General features: G+C 37.7%; 1 protein-coding gene across 3 annotated transcripts in view; it reads left to right on the top strand.

Annotated features, from left to right (window-relative positions):
• Positions 1–19,203, top strand: part of AGO3 (argonaute RISC catalytic component 3) — a 99,124-nt gene that overhangs the window by 16,361 nt on the left and 63,560 nt on the right. For 2 of the 3 annotated variants that reach the window (XM_027864450.1, XM_027864449.1), the window contains exon 2: positions 13,905–14,076. In XM_027864450.1, the coding sequence (XP_027720251.1) occupies positions 13,931–14,076 (146 nt within the window). In that variant the 5' untranslated portion in view covers positions 13,905–13,930. Of the gene's footprint in view, positions 1–13,901; positions 14,077–19,203 lie in introns of all 3 variants that reach the window. The other variant, XM_027864448.1, reaches the window with a different exon arrangement.

The following is a 19,203-nucleotide window of genomic DNA, read 5'->3' as shown; positions in this document are numbered from 1 at the left end:
TAATAGATAGGAAAGAAGGGAGGCAGGAAGAGAAGGAGGAAGGAAAAAGAGAAGGAAGGAAAGGAGGGAGGAATGACTGAAGGAAAAGTGGAAAGACCCAGTGAAGATTTTTGAGAGGGGGTGGTGGTGACATGGTCAGACCTGTGCTTCAGGAAACCAGTTTAGCAGCTGTGTAAGAAGATGGATTGAGGGGCAGCTAGGTGGCGCAGTGGATAGGGCACCGGCCCAGGATTCAGGAGGAAAGAAAAAAAGAATTAATGACGGCAGCAAAATATATGACTTTATTTCCACTCATAAAGTTACCATTTTAGTTCTGGCTCTCATTATCTCTCACCTGGACTATTGCAATAGCCTTCTAATTGGTCCCCTTGGCTCAACTCCTTCTGCTTCAATCCATCTTCTTCTTCTTTTTTTTTTTTTTGGTGAGGCAATTGGGGTTAAGTGACTGGCCCAGAGTCACACAGCTAGTTCATGTGTTTGAGGCTGGATTTGAGCTCAGGTCCTCCTGACTCCAGGGTTGGGCTCTATCCACTGTGCCACCTAGCTGCCCCCATCATTTATCCTTACTGAGTTTAGCCCCACCATCCCATCAACTTAGATGGCTCTCTCAAACTTACCCTCAAATCAGTGTTGTTTATTTTTATCATTGAAGAAATGTAGGCTTCTTAAAAGAATGGACCTCAACCACAGATTGCTCAGAGAAAAGCCAACGAAGGCATCAGGCAAAGATAAAAGCGTATTTGTATGTAGTCTTGCAAAAGATAAGATTATATAGCTTAACCGAAGAATTTTGTCCGCATGATTTGTATTCCAGTTTTTTAAAATCTTAATTTTATAAGCAGTACTATAGATGTAAGTTTTCTGCCCCTAAACTTAGCATATTTTGCCATGTATTGGCTTAGATAACTGAAATACTCTTATAGTCTTCCATATAGCTTTTGGAAAGCTGTAATAATAATTTAATAATTCTTGGAAGATTTTGAGGATTTTTACCTAAAAACAGTGGTTTATTAATTTTCATTAAACCTAAGTATATTTTTTTGATTTTTCTACTTCTCAAACTCTCATTGCATCTCGAAATGGATGCAACCTGATGCAAATGACATTCTAAGAGTCATAGCATTCACTTAAAAGCTGAAACACAAACTTCATGTTGATCTTGGCTGCACCAAGGGATAGGCACCTTAGAAATTCCTGTCAGAGAAGTCAAAGGCAATAAGTGAAGCATTCTAGTCTTTACAAAGCTGGTAAATCAATGGATACCCCAGTTTAAGTTAAATTCAGACAGTTTTCTTGTCTAGACCAAATATAAAGTTATTTAATAATAACTAACATTTATATAGTGCTTATTATATGCCAGGCACTGTGCTAAGTGCTTTACAATCATCTTATTTGATCTTCACAATAGTCATGGGTGATAGGTGCTGTTATTATTCCCATTTTACAGATGAGGAAACTGAGGCAAGGTTTAAGTTACTTTCCCAGGGTCACACACCTAGTAAGTGTTTGAGGCAGGATTTGAACTTGGGTCTTCCTGACTCCAGGCCCAGCTCTTTATCCGTTCTGCCACCTTGCTATTTGTTTGGCATTTAAAACTCTTTACAAACAGGCCTCTTGCTACCTTTTATCTCCTCACATTTTTACTTTCCTCCATACTCTCTGATCCAACCATATTAAACTGTTTGTATGACGTTCCATCTTTCATCTTTTGCCTTTACGTTGGTTGTCTGAGGTGCCTGCAATATGCTGTCTCTATCTCTTAGAATTTCTGACTTCTTCAAGACTCAGCTCAAAGCCCCCCGATTCTGGGGAGGCCTTCCCTGAGGTTCTTCTTTCTCCCTTTCTACTTAAGTCCTAGAATCTTTCTCTCTATGGTTACCTTTTTACTCCATATATATTTAATTATTCACCTGTCCCTTTCTACTAGAATATAAGTTCCCTGAGGGTGGGGACTATTTTTGCTCTTCTGGATATCCTTAGTGCTTAGTACAATACTTGTCATGTAGTAATTGTTTAATTAATAAACATTGAAATATAATACAGTTCCAAGTATACAACACAGCATACACATTCCATGTAATGCCCATTTTAGGATATTTCTTGGTATGCTTATTATAATTTAAGAAGAAAAGGATATTCATGTCTGTATTTGGGAAGTTATGGGTTTCATATTTCTCTGATGCTCAATGTAACATACTTTATATTAATTGCCCAGTTTCAATTTGTTAGTATTTGTAGTAGGTTTGACTAGTTATAAGATATTAAAGAATTGTGGAAGATTTATATAACAAGGTTTTAAGTTAGTAGCTCTACTTAACTGTTTGCTATTGATAGAGTAACTTGAGGAAAATAATTTTCTTGAAACAGAATTCAAAGAATTGCAAATGTTATGAAGAAATGACTGAAAATGAATGAAAAGATGATGATACTTTTTAAAAGCCTTTTTTTTTTTTTTAAAGGGGGTGAGGATATCTTCATTAATGTAGAATTGACTTACATTTTCCAAAGGAAGTGATGAGTTGTTCTGGCTGGGCCTCTGAGTCTAAGCAAAGGTCTGGGGCCCTGTAAAAGGGAATTTTTCCTAGAAGGGTTCTTTCTGTTGGACACAGACCAGTATTCTATGACATAAAAAAAGCTTCAGTTTAGAGTAGAATATCTGCTTAGACAAATTATTTGGAGCTTCTGAACCATAGTTAATTGATATTTTATTTAATAACAAATTATCTTGTCTCACACTGTATCTATTTAAAGGATTCTGGTTCTACTTAAAGGGTGGATTAGACTAAATATTTCATTAATCTAGCCCCAAATACTTTGTTTTGTAATACTAAAAGCTGAGAACAGAAAAGTATGCTGTTTTTACCTTGTTGGCAAGTAATTATATGCTTGGAGAACTGACAGTTTTTGTTTGAGGGGAAGTTAAAATAAAAGGATAATTTTATTTCAGATCAATACGCTTTCCCTACTTGTTTAGAAGATTAGAAAAAGTTGCTGTGATGCCTCAGGATGCTCCCGAGAATAGCATTTACCAGACATTCTTACTTCTAATTCATTTATCTAGGATACTCAATAGATCCTTATCCTTGGCTTTTAAACAAAACAGACATGAGAAAGTGTGTAGTATGTGCTTCTGGCAAGTGTGGAATTTTTTTGGTCTTCCATTATCTGTATGATAATATTATTAACTTTCTTCAGGGATTTTCTCTTTCTTTCTCTTTCTCTTTCTCTTCCTATCTCTCTTGAAAATGAACAGGGGGAAAGGATTCAACACAACTTTTTCACATAACCCCTCCTTCATCTTAAATCTTCATTTTACATCTGGACTTTTGTAGTTAGTTGTAGTCAGAGAAAGAACTGATGGAGTCTGAATGCAGATCTAAACATAGTATTTTTCACTTTATTTTTTCACTTTTTTTCCTCTGTGTTTTCTTTCACAACATGACTAATATGGAAATATGTTTTGCATGATTGCACATGTGTAACCATATCAAATTGCTTGCCTTCTTGGGGTGGGAGGAGGGGGAAAGGGAAGGATAGAATTTGGAACTAAAAAAAAAACCCCAAGCAAATGTTAAAAATTGTTTCTACATGTAATTGGAAAAAAATTTTTAAAAGTTCCTTTGTCTAGCATTCAAGACCCTCCACAATTTCTTAATACTACCTTTCAGTATTCTAATATTGCTCTCCTTTAAACACATTGTCAAACTTGTCTCCTCTTTGTACTACTTGACCCCTAACCTCCCTGCATTTCACCATTTCACTTTCTTCTCTTGTCTTAAATGTCTTCCTTCCCTCCGCCTGTTTTATTCTTTACTATCCAATAAAGCTCAAGTTAAACATCACCTCCTTCACAAAGACTTTTAATAACAGCCCCTACATATTTTATCTCCTGGAAGACAGGGAATGTTTTGTTGTCATTGTGTCTCCAGAATCTGGCTTAATACTTTGCACGTATTAAGCATTTGTTAACTGGAGTATTATGTATCTTACTCATTTATGTTTTGTTTTATTCCACTACTAGACAATAAGTTCCACAGAAACTGGAATCCTGCCTATCTTATCTAAGTCCTCTTATCTTCCCTAGCACCTGTTTTGTTTGAATGAACTCAGGTAATGCTTAAAATTTCAAGTGTATCATCCCAATACATAAAGATTTAAGAATGACTAAATATAGACTACTGTGAAGCAGTGCAATCTTTCTGGGTATCAATATGGAATCATTCAAGAAAAGTAACACCAAACACACTATTGAGCATACACTCTAAGGAAGTTAAAGACAGAAGCAAAGGTCCAGTAAATACTAAAATCTTAATAGCACCAGTCTGTGGTGTCAAAGAACTGGAAACAAAGTGGGTGCTCCCCAATCAGAGAAATGCCAAAAAAAACCAACCCAGAACTTTGCAGTTTGGGTGTTTTTAAGAATTTTTAATTTTTGGAAATATATAACATCATCAGGAGAAAAAGAAATTCTAGAACTATGAAAAAAATATGAAACACAAGATGTGCCATATAAAAATATATAGGGGAGGTTACCTAAATCCTAAGGCAAACAGCATTATAATTATTGAAAGAAGCAGATAGAAAGAATTGAAGGACAATTTGATATGTGAAAACCAATTGCAGTTCTCTGTTGTCCTTCAATTTCAGAAGCAGCATGTTATGATGCAGAGAAAATTTTCACCACCAAAATTAATTTATGAATGTCTCTAACGTAAGAGTTTTCTCATTCTACAGTTGTAAACCTCCTTTAGTGAAGGGAGGGGAAATGTTTTTTATCACTTGTTCTCTGTGTCAGCGATTGATCATTGCAAATAATCTGTAGCCAGTTGCCTTTTAGGGCTTTCGTTTATGTTATTTATAGTCATTATTCTGATGATACCTATCTCTCATCTCTGTACCTTTGCACTGACAGTCCTTTATGCTTGTACTTCCAAATTGCCTTTATCTCTTAGAATCTCGTTTTCTTCAGAGCTCAAGCAACACCTTCTATATGAAGCATTTTCTGATCCCCTTGCCTGCTAGTGCACCGCCTTCCAAAAAAAAGAATCTTGTATTTATTTTGTATATTTTTAGATACTTTAAGATTTTTAAAATCTCTCCCACCTCCCTTTCCTTAAAAAAAAAAATTAAAAAGAAATAAAACTTATAAGAAATATGCATAGTCAAGCATAACAAATTCCCACATTGGCCATGTAAAAATGTGTATCTGTTCTGCATCTTGAATCTGTCGCCTGTGTCGGTAGGTGGGTGGCATTTTTCATCAATCTTCTGGAATCATGGTGGGTCATTGCATTGCTGAGAGTTCTCAAGTCTTTCAAAGTTATTACGGTGTGGTTGTTGCATGTGTTGTTCCCCTGACTATGCTTGTTTCACTTTGCGTTAGTTCATATATATCTTCCCAAGTTTCTCTGATATCATCCCTTTCATCATTTCTTATGGTGTAGTGTGATGTTCTCTTACATTTGTGTACCATAATTTGTTCAGCCATTCTGTAATTGATGGGTACTCCTTAATTTCCATATTTTTGCCACTACTAGAAGGGCTCCTATGAATATTTTTGTATATATAGAACATTTTCCTCTTTCTTTGATTGCTTTGGGCTGTGGGCCTAGTAGTGTCGAAGGACATGCACAGTTTAGCAACTTTTTGGACATAGTTTAAATTTGCTTTCCAGAATTACTGGACCAATTCACAGCTCTACCAAGTGTGCATTAATGTGCCTGTTTTCCCATAACTCCTTCAATATTTGCTATTTTCCTTTATTGTCAACTTTTCCAGTCTGAAAGATATAGGGTAGAACCTTAGTTAATTTCATTTCTCTAATTTTTAGTGTTTTGGAGCATTTTTTCATATGGCTACTGATAGCTTAGATTTCTTTCTTTGAAAACTGCCTGTTCATATCAGCCTTTGAATTAATTCTTTATATATCTTGGAAATGAAACCTTTTTCAAAGAAACTTTCAAGTTTTATTTTTTTTAACCCACACCTATTTTTAAACTTAATTTAATTTTTTTAATTAATAAAAATCCACTTTCTCTCCCTTTCCTCCTCCCATTGAAAAAGAAAACAAAACCATTGTACCAAATATGCATAATCAAGCAAAACAAATTCCTGCATTGGCCATCTCAAAATAGTTATATAGATATTGATAGATTGCCTCCTCTATCATTCCTGCTCTCTCTTATCTTCAGTTGTTCCCTGTCTACTACTGACTGCTTCCCTACTATCTACAAACATATCCAAGTCCTCCCCAATCTCAGAAACCCTGACTTGGTTCATCCATTCTTGCTAGCTATAGACCCATAGAGGCAGCTAGGTAATGCAGTGGGTAGAACATTGAGCCTAGAGTTAGGAAGACCTGAATTCAAATCTGGCCTCAGACACTAACTGTGTGACCCTGGGCAAATCATTTTACCCTCCTTGCCTCAGTTTCCTCATCTGTAAAGTGGAGAAGAAAATGGCAAACCACTCCAGTTTCTTTGTCAAGAAAATCCCAAATAGGTCATGAAAATGGGTCATGAGGAGTCAGATTTGACTCCTCATGGGCCCATGATTGTACATGTATAATCTATAACAGATTGCGAGGGGGGAAGAAAGGGAAAGAGAGAAAAATTTGGAACTCAGAATTTTATAAAGATGAATGTTGAAGACTTTACATGTAATTGGGGAAAAAATACTATTAAGGGGAAAAAAAAACAATAACATAGGCCCATAACCCTCTCCTCTTTTGTGGCCAGACTCCTTGAGAAAGCCATCTGCAATATGTGCCTCCACTTCCTTTCCTCTCTTTTCTTAACTATCTAAATCAAAGTTCTCAAACTCAACATTAGACAAAAGTCCTGAAAACAGCCAGAATCATATTAAAATATTATTGGGAAATTAAATTCAGTAAACATTTATTAAGTGCCTTTTATGTACCAGGCACTGTACTGAGCTTGGGGGGGATGCAAAAAGAGGCAACAGACAATCTCTGCCCTCATGGAGCTTACAGTCTGATAGGGAAGATAACATGCAAACAAATACATGCAGAATAAGCTATATGCAGGATAAATAGGAAATAATTAATAGAAGGAAGGCATTGGAATTGAGAACAGTTGGGACTTCAAGGAAACCAGCAACATCAGTAGAGTAGAGGAAGGAGAGCATTCCAGGCATGAAGGAGATTCTCTCTGGCGAGAGAATGCCTAGAGCTTAGAGATGGAGTGTCTTGTTCATGGAATAGCCAGAAAGCCAGTGTCACTGGATGGAAGAGTACATCTTGAAGAGTAAGGTGTAAGAAGACTGGAAAGTTAGGAGGGGGCTAGGTTATGAATGGCTTTGAATGCCAAACAGAACATTTTGTATTAGATCCCGGAGGCAATAGGAAGACACTAGCATTTATTGAGTAGGGAAGTGACATGATCACACTTGTATTTTAGGAAAATCACTTTAGTAAAATGACTTAATGGAGAATGGATTGTAGTGAGGAGAGACTTAAGGTAGCCAGACCCCTTAGCAGGCTATTGCAGTAATCAAGGCATGAGGTGATGAAGATCTGCCACCAGAGCAGTGGCAGCATCAGAGGAGAGAAAGGGGCATATTCGAGAGATGTTGCAAAGGTGAAATTGACAGGCCATGGTAACAGTTTGAATATAGGAGGTGAGAAATAGTGAGGAATCCAGGATGACTCCAAGGTTGTGAGCCTGAGGGACTTGTTGCCCTCTACAGTAATAGGAAAGGTAGGAGGGGGGAATGATTTAGGAGGCAAGATAATTAGTTCTGTTTCAGACATAGTGAGTTTAAGATGTCTACTGGATTTCCAGTTCAAAACGTCTGAAAGGCAGTTGTAGGTCAGCAGAAAGATTGGGGCAGGAAAGGTAGATTTGAGTGTCATCAGCATAAAGATGGCAATTAAATCCATGGGCACTGATCTTAATAAATAAAACTACAATGCAGTATAGATAACTTTTAATTTGTTTTTCCAAGTCAATATGCAGCCAGCCGGGATCTGTTTCTTTTTGAGTTTGCTACTGCTCTACAGTCTGGTTTCCAACTTCATCATTCAACTGAAACTACTATCTCCTGGAGATCTCTTTATCTCCAAATCCATTGGCATTTTCTCAATTGTTGATTACCACCTTCTCAAGAAGGGTCAATCTGCTCTTCTCTCTAGATTTTCATGACATTATTCTCTCCTGGTTCTCTCCTATCTACCTGCCTGCCCCTTTTCAGTCTTCTTTGCTGCATTTTTATACAGGTCATGCCTGTTAAACATGAGTGTCCCCCAAGGCTCTCTCTGGACCTTCTTCTCTTCTCCTTCTATATAGTTTCACTTGGTGATCTCATCAACTCCCATGGATTCAACTGTTATTTCTTTTTTTTCAGGCAGTTGGGGTTAAGTGACTTGCCTAGGGTCACACAGCTAGTAAGTGTCAAGTGTTTGGTCTGAGGCCAGATTTGAACTCAGGTCCTCCTGACTTCAGGGTGCTCTATCCACTTCGCCACCTCTCAACTCAACTGTTATTTCTATGTTGATGATTGTCAGATTTGTCCAGTCTTACTTTCTGATGATTTCCAGTCTCCTATCTCCAGATGCCTATTGTACATCTTGAACTGAGTGGTCCTACAAGTATCTTAAACTCAACATGTCCAAAACTGAACTCATTATCTTTTCCCCCAAACCCTCTCTGCCTTACAAACTTTTTTTTTTTGGTGAGGCAATTGGGGTTAAGTGACTTACCCAGAGTCACACAGCTATCAAGTGTCTGAGGCCAGATTTGAGCTCAGGTCCTCCTGATTCCAGGGCCAGTACTCTATCCACTGCACCATCTAGCTGCCCCCAAACTTTCTTATTACTGCCCAGGACACTACCATTTCCCGTTATCCAAGCTTACAACCTAGATGTCATTCTCTACTCCTCATTCTCTCACTCCCTCCTCCCTAATATCCAATCAGTGGTCAAATCTTATCATTTCTGCCTTCATGGCAAATCTCACATAGGTTCTCTTCTCTGTTCTTGACACCGTCAGCACCCTGATACACAGGCCCTTATCACCACATGTCTGCACTATTACAGTAGCTTGCTGTTTGCTTTCCCTGTCTCAATTTTCTCCCCATTCCAGTTCATCCTCCACTTAGCTGTCATATTGATCTTCCTGAAGTACCATGTCACCTCACTGTTCAGTAAACTCCTAGTGGCTCCCCGTTGCCTGCATGATCAAATATAAAATTTTGTTTGGCTTTTTAACTCTTTATAACTTGGCTTCCTCCTACTTTTCCAGTCTTCTTAAATGCCCACCCCTTCCCCTATATACTCTGTAATTAGTGAAACTGGCCTCCTTGTTCTTTCTTGTACATGTCTTGATTCCAGGTATTTTTACTGACTGTTCCCCATGGCAGTCCCCCACAAGAAGGAGAATTTTCTCCTTCCTCATCTCTGCCTCCTGGCTTGTTTTAAGTTTTATCTAAAGTCCCACCTTTTGTAAGAAGTCTTTTCTAATTTTCCTCAATCTTAATGCTTTCCCTCTAGAACTATCCCTAATTAATATTGTCTGTATCTTGTTATACGTAGCTGTTGCATGCTGTCTTTCCCATTAGACTGAGCTTGTTGAGAGTAGGGACTGTCTTTTGCTATTTGTTGTATCATCAGTGCTTAGCACAGTACCTGGCTCATAGTAGATGCTGAATACGTCTTGACTTGACCGAGATTTGTATGGTCTGTTGTAGTGGGTCTCTTTTTTAGGTATAGGTTGGACTGAATGACCATTGGGGTCTCTTCCATCTCCGTAATTCTCTTACTGTGATCCGATTCTTTTTATGTCTATATGTGCCTGTTGGACATAAGTACCTAGTTGTCTCATTGACACTTGAAAATCGTAGTACAGGGGAAAAAATGTTGGGTTTATTATATTATATATATTTGATTTGAACTCAGTTCCTCCTGACTCCAGGGCCTTTGCTCTGGCCAGTGCTTCATCCACTGTGCCACCTAGCTGCCCTGAAAAAAATGTTGGTTTTGAGTCCGAAGAACCTTGCTTTACATTCCAGTTTTGCCACTTAACTATCTGGATGACTCTTACCTGCCCTTGGCAAGTTCCTTAACCTCTCTGGGCCTTTGTTTCTTATCTGTAAAATCTACTGTCCTATGTAACTCCTTACCTTTCTTCTTCAGTCCACCTCTAAACTGTGCAGCTAGGTCACATAGTAGATAGCATGTCAGATTTGGAGTTAGGGAAGATTGAATTCAAATCCTACTTCAGACACTAGCTGACACTGGGAAAGTTATTTTAACTTCTCAGCCTTATCTGCAAAATGGGTTCAGTAATAGCACCTGCTTCACTGGGTTGTTGTGAGGTTTAAGTACAATAATTAATATATGTAAAGTGCTTGGCAAACCTTAAAGCATTACAGAAGTGTTAACTATTATTACTACCTTATTTTTGTTGAGTCCTTCCCATTATTCCATTCACCCACATTTATAACCTAACAATGAATTTTGATTCTTCCTTATCCTTTACTCCAAATTTTCATTCACTTGCCAAGTCTTTACAACATATTTTGCATTGTTTTTTCTCTGTTTATACTGCTACTGTTCTAATTAAGGCTCTCATCACCACTTGGTTAAAGTTATGAAATGGCCTTTATATTGTTCTTTCTACTTCTAATGTATCCCTCTTCAGTTCGTCCTTTGCTTAGCCATGGGAGGAAAAGAAAATCTTCCTTATGCTCATCACTCCCCTGCTCAAACTTTCAGTAGTTTTCTGTTGCCTTTAGGTTAAAGGCATTTAAGCACTTTCACAATTTGGCTCTACTCTACCTTTCTAGCTTTATTTTGCCTTAATCCAAATTATGTACTGGGCAGCTAGGTGACACGTTGGATAGAACTTGGTGTCAAACTCAAAGGGCCACTAAACTGTACATAAGACCCCTGTAGGGCACAAGTGGTAATGCAGAGTGGTATTTGATACCTCTGGGGTAGACTTTGGAACTTGGAGACAGGAAGACCTGAGTTCAAATCCTTCCTTAGACACTTACTAGCTGTGGGACCCCGAGGATGTTGCTTAACCTGTGTCTCTCAGTTTCCTCATCTGTAAAATGGGAATAATAATAATATTAGGACATTTCTCATATAATTGTTATGAGGATCAAATGAGTTATGTATGTAAAGATAGGTAAAGCAAATACCAAATGCACAAAGCATTTACATTTGCAAATCTGGAAGTGCTGTATAAATGCTAACTATTATTAACACCTTGTTTTCTAGCAATATTGAACTACTAGCTATATCCCATGCCTGGAATGTCCTTCCTTCTCAGCTCTGATTTAGCTCAGGTACCACTTCTTCCATGGAGTCCTCTGTAATTTCCTTCATTACTATTATTTTCTCCCTTTTAAAAGTTTCTTGGAATACTTTAATATTTATTTCTCTTGCTCTCTACAAGTTAGTGTGATACGCATATATATATATATACATACATACATATATACATACATACACACACACACACACACACATACACACACGCATATATCTGTGTATGTGTTGTATTCCCCTCCTTGAGGCAAAGGACTATTTGGTTTCTCTTTGTATCTCCAAGAGCTGGTGCACACCGTAGGCCCTCGATACGTTTGCATCGGTTGAATTTCCATCTTGATTTGACTGTTGCTGGAGGAAGATTGAAATCTTTTGGCAAGAAAAGTGAGCAACTCCAGGATGGACTGTTAAGTGCCATCTCCATGGAGATTCTCCCTTTTTTCTTTTCTTCTGTTTTGGCACAACAAATAGGTTTAATCACACTAACCACCAACCTAGTACCTTATCAGAAAATAACTAGGTAAAACAAAGTCAGAGTGATTGCCACTGGTTGTAGATGTGGCCTTACATTTTTAATGGCCTTGCCATTCATTCACTCAATCCTTAAGAATGGCTTGAGGAAATAAGTCAACATTGCATCCTGGAGAGCAATGAAAACATGTTTGGCCTAGACTTAATCTCCCTCTTATAATTATTAGAAGGCATTGAAGTAGGGCAGCTAGGTGGCACAGTGAACAGAGAACCAGCACTGGAGTCAGAAAGAACTGAGTTCAAATGTGGCCTCAGACACTTGACACTTACTAGCTGTGTGACCCTGGGCAAGTCACTTAACCCCAATTGCCTCTCCCCACCCGCCCAAAAGTTACTGAAGTGTGTGTGTGTGTGTGTGTGTGTGTGTGTGTGTGTGTGTGTTTGTGTGTGTGTGTGTATTTGTTGGGGGGCGGGGAGGCAGCATAGTATAGTATCCAAAAGTCCAGCTTTAGAATCAAGAAGACCTGAGTTCCAGGCTTGTTCCGACATATTGGCAATGAAGCCACTGTCAAAAGTCACAGATGTTTCTAAGACTATAAATTGTCCAAGTGGAGGGAGTTTGAAAGTTCTGTATAACAAAACAACTCATCTTCCTCCTCCCCCCAAACTCTCTCTGCTTTCAAATTTCTCTATTACTGTCAAGGGCACCACCATACTCCCAGTCACCTAGATTCACAATCTAGATGTCATCTTCAACTCCTTACTTTCATTCACCCTTCATATCTAATCTGACTATGTCACTGCCCCCATTCAATAAAGTCCAATAAGTGTTCCCTATTACCTCTAGGATAAAAAAAAAAATTACCTTTAGGATCAAATAAAAAATCCTCTGACTTTCAAAGCCATTCATATTTGTACCTGGCCCCCTCCTCCTACCTTTCTAGTCTTCTTACACCTTAAATCTTCTCAATGAACTCTCTAATGCAGTGACACTAGCTTCTGTGCTATTCCTGGAACAAGACACTCTCTAGGCTCTAGGCATTTTTTTTGGTCTAGAATAATCTCCCTCCTCATCTCTACCTTCTGGCTTTCCTGGCTTCCTTCACGTCCCAGATAAAATCTCCTTTTATATGAGAAGCTTTTTTTGTTTACCTTTAATGCTAGTGTCATCTGTTGATCATTTCCAATTTATCCTGTCGATAACTTGTTTGTACATAGCAGTATGTTTCCCCACCATTAGACTGTGAGCTTCTTGAGAGCAGTGACTGTCTTTTGCCCTTTTTTTGGGAGGCAGGAAGGTGGTAGTGGTATTCCCAGTGCCTAGCACAGTACCTGACACATAGTTAGTGCTTAATAAATACTTATTGAGCAAGAGATTTCTAATCTTACCCCTTCCCATCTCCATTCGACTTTCTGACTCCTGAAGTGCATTGCTTAGTAAGCTCTTACCGATCACATGACTCCTTCCTTTGAAATTGACTATTGTAGGGGCAGCTAGGTGACAGCAGTGGATAGAGCTCTGGCCTTGGAGTTAGGAGGATCTGAGTTCAAGTCATGTCTCAGACACTTGACACTTACCAGCTGTGTGACCCTGGGCAAGTCACTTAACCCCCCATTGCCTCACCCCCCCAAAAAAATTCACTATTGTGGGTATCTCAATAGTTTTAGGATGATTATCTCTAAGTAAATGTGACATACAGTTATAGGCAACAATGTCAGTATTGACTTTTTTCATACTAAATACATAGGAACCCTCAACCCAAGGTATATATATTAAGCTTTGCAACAAGCCCAGATGCAAGAGCTATCAAGTACTATTAGGTTACCCCACTTGAATATGAAAGTGTGAATATTAGTCATGTAGAACAGGGATTTATAAGCTTCTTCATCATCCCCCCCCCTTTTTTTTTACCTTCTGCCCACTTTGGCAGTCTAGTGAAGGCTATGGACCTTGTCTCAGAATATTTTTAAATGCATAAAATAAAATACATAGGATTATTAAACCAATTACATTGAAATAGTTATAATTTTTAGGTAATAAGTTTATGGATCCCAAGATAAGATTTCCCTCCTCTAAATTTCTGACCCTAATATAGCAAATGTAAGGTGTGATGATATATTCTCTTTTTTTTCCTAGCAGGACCCGTTGGGGCACAGCCCCTGCTCATGGTACCCAGACGTCCTGGCTATGGCACCATGGGCAAACCCATTAAGCTGCTGGCCAACTGCTTCCAAGTTGAAATCCCAAAGATTGATGTCTATCTCTATGAGGTAGATATTAAACCAGACAAATGTCCTAGGAGGGTAAACAGGTAAGATATGAAACATTTTGATTTTTGGGGTACAGCAACCTACTTTAATTGTTTGTACATCTGTTATAAAACTATGTCTACAGTTTGACTAAGTATATTCCCAACTTAATTTAGAATTTAGTATACTGTAGAGATATAAGAGTTGTAAAAATAGTAGTACTATTATATAGACTGCTTTGAAGCTACATTTCACTTCAACTTGAACATTTACCTAGTTATGACAGGAAAAATCTGAAGCATTTGTACATTCCTTCTCAACTCAGGGTGTAAACTAAGTAGGAAAGTGGGGAGCATTGAATTCTGACATAGTAGAAAGAGTGCTAGATTTAGAGTCAGAGGAGCTGGGTTTGCGTGTGAGACCTCAGGCAAATCATTTAACCTTTCTGGCCCTCAGTTTATTCATGTCTAAAAATAGAGGTTAAGACTAGATGGTCCCTACACTCCCTTCAACCCTAAATATATGATCTTGTGTTTGTGCTATATTCTTCTCTCCCATTTCTACCACTTTTCTATCTCTTTTCACCCATCCACTTTTCCTCATTTTCAGCTTCTAACAAATTGTTCCTCCTGTTAGGGACCTGATGGCCAGAAATATAGTTTATATATTAGGCTACTAAAACAGTTAGCATGTGTTAATACCCTGTCATATCGGACTTTGAACCAAATAATGTATTGGTTCAGTTTAGAGATTATTTTGGTCCATCAGTAAGTATTTTTCAGTTGCTCATGTACCAAATACTCTGCTAGGTGATAGGGAATAGAAAGACCAAAAAAAAAAAGAGAAACGCTTTTCTTTGAACGAGCTTACTTTCTATTGGGGGAGACAAAATATTCTGATATAAATACATGTAGAATAAATATAAATATAAATAACTTCAAGGTAGTTAAGGAGAGCACTAGCTATTGGGGAGGAAAGTCAAGAAAGGCTTTGTGTAGAAGGTGAGTTTGAAAGAAGTGAGGGAATTTTTGAGACAGTGAAGAGAGTGCTTTCCAGGCCTGGGGGAAGACCAGTGCAGAAGCTCAGAAATGGGAGATAAAATGCTTGGGTGAGGAACTGAGAAAGCTGGTTTGGATGAACCATAGAGTAAGGGAAGGAGAATAATGTATAATGAGCTGGAGAGGTAGATTGGGTCAGTTTGTGAGGGGTTTTAAAAGCTTATCAGAATAATTTATACTTTATCCTAGAGGCAATGGCATATCACTAGATTTTATCAAGTAGCAGAGTGATATAGTTAAATCTTCACTTGAGGAAAATCATTTTGGCCTCTTCATGGAAGAGTAATTGGAATGGAGAAAGATTTGAGGCAGGGTGATCAAGTAGGAAGCTGTTGGCAGTAGTCCAGATGAGAGATGAGGAGGGCCCCTGAATTAAAGGTGGTTGTGTGAGAAATATAGAGAAGGGTTCAGGTCAGATGTGAAGAATATTGTGAAAGTAAAAAGGGCAAGATTTGTCAAATGATTCAGTATGTGGAATGAGATGGAGGAATTGGATATGACTGAGTGTACAAGTCCGCAAGATTGGAAAGATGGCAATGCTCTTGACAGAAAGAGGGAAATTAAAAAATAATGAGTTCTTTTGGATATGTTGAGTTTAAGACATCTCTCTGAGATACCCAGTTTGAAATGTCTTAATAAGTAAGTGGTAATGCAGGACTAGAACTCCACAGAGAGACTTAGGCTGGATATGTATAGATCTTGGAGTCATCTGCATAAACATAATTAAACTCATGGGAGCTGATAAGATCACTGTGAGAGAGGGAAGGATTCATGACAAAGCCTTAGGGAATACCCTGATTTAAGGGGTGTGTGATATAGAGGTCAGTGAGGTAGGAGGAACAACCAGAGAATAGTGTCAAGAAAACTCAGAGAGGAAAAAACATGCTAGAGAAGAGAGGGTCAGCGATGTCAGATGCAGTCAGAGGCCAAGAAGAATGAGGGACTGAGATTATCATATTTGATGATTAAGAGATCATGATCATTTTGAAGAAAGATGAGTAATGAGGTAATTTGAGTGGTACAAAGTAACTTGATGATCCAGTTGTATTCCAGTTCCATAGTTATAGAAAATAATAATAGTTCACATTGACATAGTACTTTATACTTGAAAAAAAATTTTAAATAAATTTTATTTTATTTTTCAGCTAACTAAAATCTACCTTCTCTCTGTACCCACCTGTCTCCCCCACCCATTATACTTTTGAAGCCCTTTACACATTTTGTCATTTGATCCCTCAAAAAACCTCATGACAATTGAAAGTTTATAAAATATTAAAAATAAAGTGTTAGGGTAAGAATTGTTATCTTCATTGATGAGGGTGTGGAGGCTTAGATGGGTTGTAACCTAGAATCATAGAATTCTAGAGCTTGAAAGTATTTTAGAGATTATCCAGTCAAATCTCTTCATTTTGCCGATGAGGAAATTGAGGTCCAGAAAAATTGACCTGCCTAGGGTCACTCAACTATGAATAGGACATAGAAGGTTCAAACTTAAATCTTTTGGTGTCAAAATCAGGACTTTTCACTATATTGACAGGAACAAATATAAATAGAAAATCAGTGTAAGTAGATTTATCCCAATTTGAATTCAGCTAGAATTGAACATCTTACATGCCCACCATTTTTGGATGCTAACAGAGATCCCTGCCCTGAAGCAGCTTACAGCCTGGTTGGAAAAGTAATTCATGATATATATTAAATAATAAAAATATAAAACAGTTAATGTGAACTGCTACAAAGGTACCTAAAAACTCGATCATTCAACAAATATTTGAATGCATATTCTATGCTGTTCAGTCAAATTCAACAAACATTAAGTGCCTATTGTCTTCAACGTTCCATGTTAGTGTTAAGGACTATTAAGGAGTCCCCTGAACTTGTCTTTTTGAATTGCCATATTTTCCAGAAAACACTGGACTCACTTGTGATACGAAAGACAAAAATAAAACATTCCTTCTCTCAAGGAGCTTACATCCTAGTGGGAGGATACAACATGTACTAATATATAGCTAAATACAGGGTAATTTGAGCTGAGTGAAAATATTATGGGTAGAAGGAGGGGAGTCATGGAGTTGGAATCAGGGAAGATTTCATGATAAAAGCTTAAGTATGATTAGACAGTAATTGTAAAGGAAAAAGATTTGTGACTTTTAGTGACCTTTTATATCTGTTTTAGCCCTTGTATCACCTCTCACCTGGATTACTGCCAATAGCCTAATTGATCTCCCTGCCTCAAATCTTTCCCCACTCCAATTTAAAAACAGTCATCTTTAGAAAACTCGCTTTCAAGAATAAGAAGGTGATAGTTGCACTGTAATTGAGTATTGTTTCCAGTTCTGGGTGCTATGATATAAGAAGAAAATTAAAAAACTGTAGTGTCCAGAGAAGGACAACCAGAAAGGGCCTTGAATTGGTGATAAGTGAAAATCAGTTGAAAGAACTGAATAAATTTATGATGGAGGAGAGAAGATTCTAGGGAAACATGATACATATAAGTATTTGAAGGACTGATATGTGGAGGAAGGATTGGACTTACTTTGGACCAAGAGGCAAATTTGGGCTTGATGTCAGTAGAAACTTCCCATCAGTTAGAAGCATACAAAGTGGAATTGGCTTCCAGGAGAAGTGGTGGGTTCACCCTGCGTGGAGGTCTTGAGGCAGAGGCTGGATGACTGCTTGACATCAGTTCATATAAATCTTTCCAGATTTCTCTGAAACCATCCCATTTGTCATTTCTTACAGGAAAATAGTATTCCATCACAGTCATAAAGCACAACTTGTTCAGCCATTCCCCAGTTGATGGGTACCCCCTCAATTTCCAATTCTTTGCTACTAAAAAAAGAATTGCTATAAATATTTTTGTACATACTGGTCCTTTTCCTTTTTCTTTTTTTAATATTAATTTATTTTTAGTTTTCAACATTCACTTCCACAAGCTTTTGAGTTTTAAATTTTCTCCTCTTTCCTCCTCACCTCCCTCCCCAAGACAAGTGTACAATCTGATATAGGCTCTACATATACATTTCTATTAAACATATTTTCACATTTTCACATTAGTCATGTGGTAAAGAAGAATTATAACCAATAGGAGGAACCACAAGAAAGAAGAAACAAAACAAAACAGAAGGAAAAAAAAAGCAAATAGTATGCTTTGATATGCATTCACACTCCATAGTTCTTTCTATGGATGTGGATAGCACTTTCCATCATGAGTCTTTTGGAGTTGTCATAGATCTTTACATTGCTGAGAAGAGCTAAGTCTATCAAAGTCAGTCATCACACAGTGTGACTTTTACCGTGTACAATGTTCCCCTCATTCTGCTCACTTCACTCAGCATCAGTCCATGCAAGTCTTCCCAGGTTTTTCTGAAGTCTGCCTGCTCATCATTTCTTATAGCACAGTAGTATTCCATTACGTTCATATACCACAACTTGTTCAGCCATTCTCCAGTTGATGGGTTACCCCCTCAGTTTCCAATTTTTTGCTACCACAGAAAGAGTTGCTATAAATATTTTTGTACATATGGGTCCTTTCCCCATTTTTATGATCTTTTTGGGATACAGCCCTAGGAGTAGTTTTGCTGGGTCCAAAGGGTATGCACAATTTTATAGCCCTTTGGGCATAGTTCCAAATTGCTTTCGAGAATGGTTGGACCAGTTCACAACTCCACCAACAAGTACATTGGTGTCCCTATTTTTCCACATTCCCTCCCACATTTTCCTTTTCTGTCACGTTAACCAATCTGATAGGTATGAGGTGGTGGTATGTCAGAGTTGTTTTAATTTACATTTCTCTATTAGTGATTTAGAGCATTTTTTTCATATGATTATTAATAATTGATTTCTTCTTTTGAAAACTGTCCATTCATATCCTTTGATCAATTGGGTAATGGTTCTTTTTTTATAAATTTGACTCAGTTCCTAAAATATTTGAGAAATGAGGTCTTTATCAGGAAAACTTGCTATAATTTTTCCCCCCAGTTTCCTGCTTTCCTTCTAATTTTGGCTGCATTGATTTTTGTTTGTGCAAAACTTTTTTAATTTAGTGTAATCAAAATTCCTCCTTTGATTCTCTCTATCTCTTGTTTAGTCATGTCTTCCCTCAGCCGTAAATCTGACAAGTATTCCAAA

The sequence above is a fragment of the Vombatus ursinus genome, unplaced genomic scaffold (genome assembly GCF_900497805.2).
Source record: "Vombatus ursinus unplaced genomic scaffold, bare-nosed wombat genome assembly UNPS02014775.1, whole genome shotgun sequence".
In the NCBI taxonomy this organism is placed as follows: domain Eukaryota; kingdom Metazoa; phylum Chordata; class Mammalia; order Diprotodontia; family Vombatidae; genus Vombatus; species Vombatus ursinus.
This window is presented reverse-complemented; position numbering and strand designations above follow the sequence as displayed.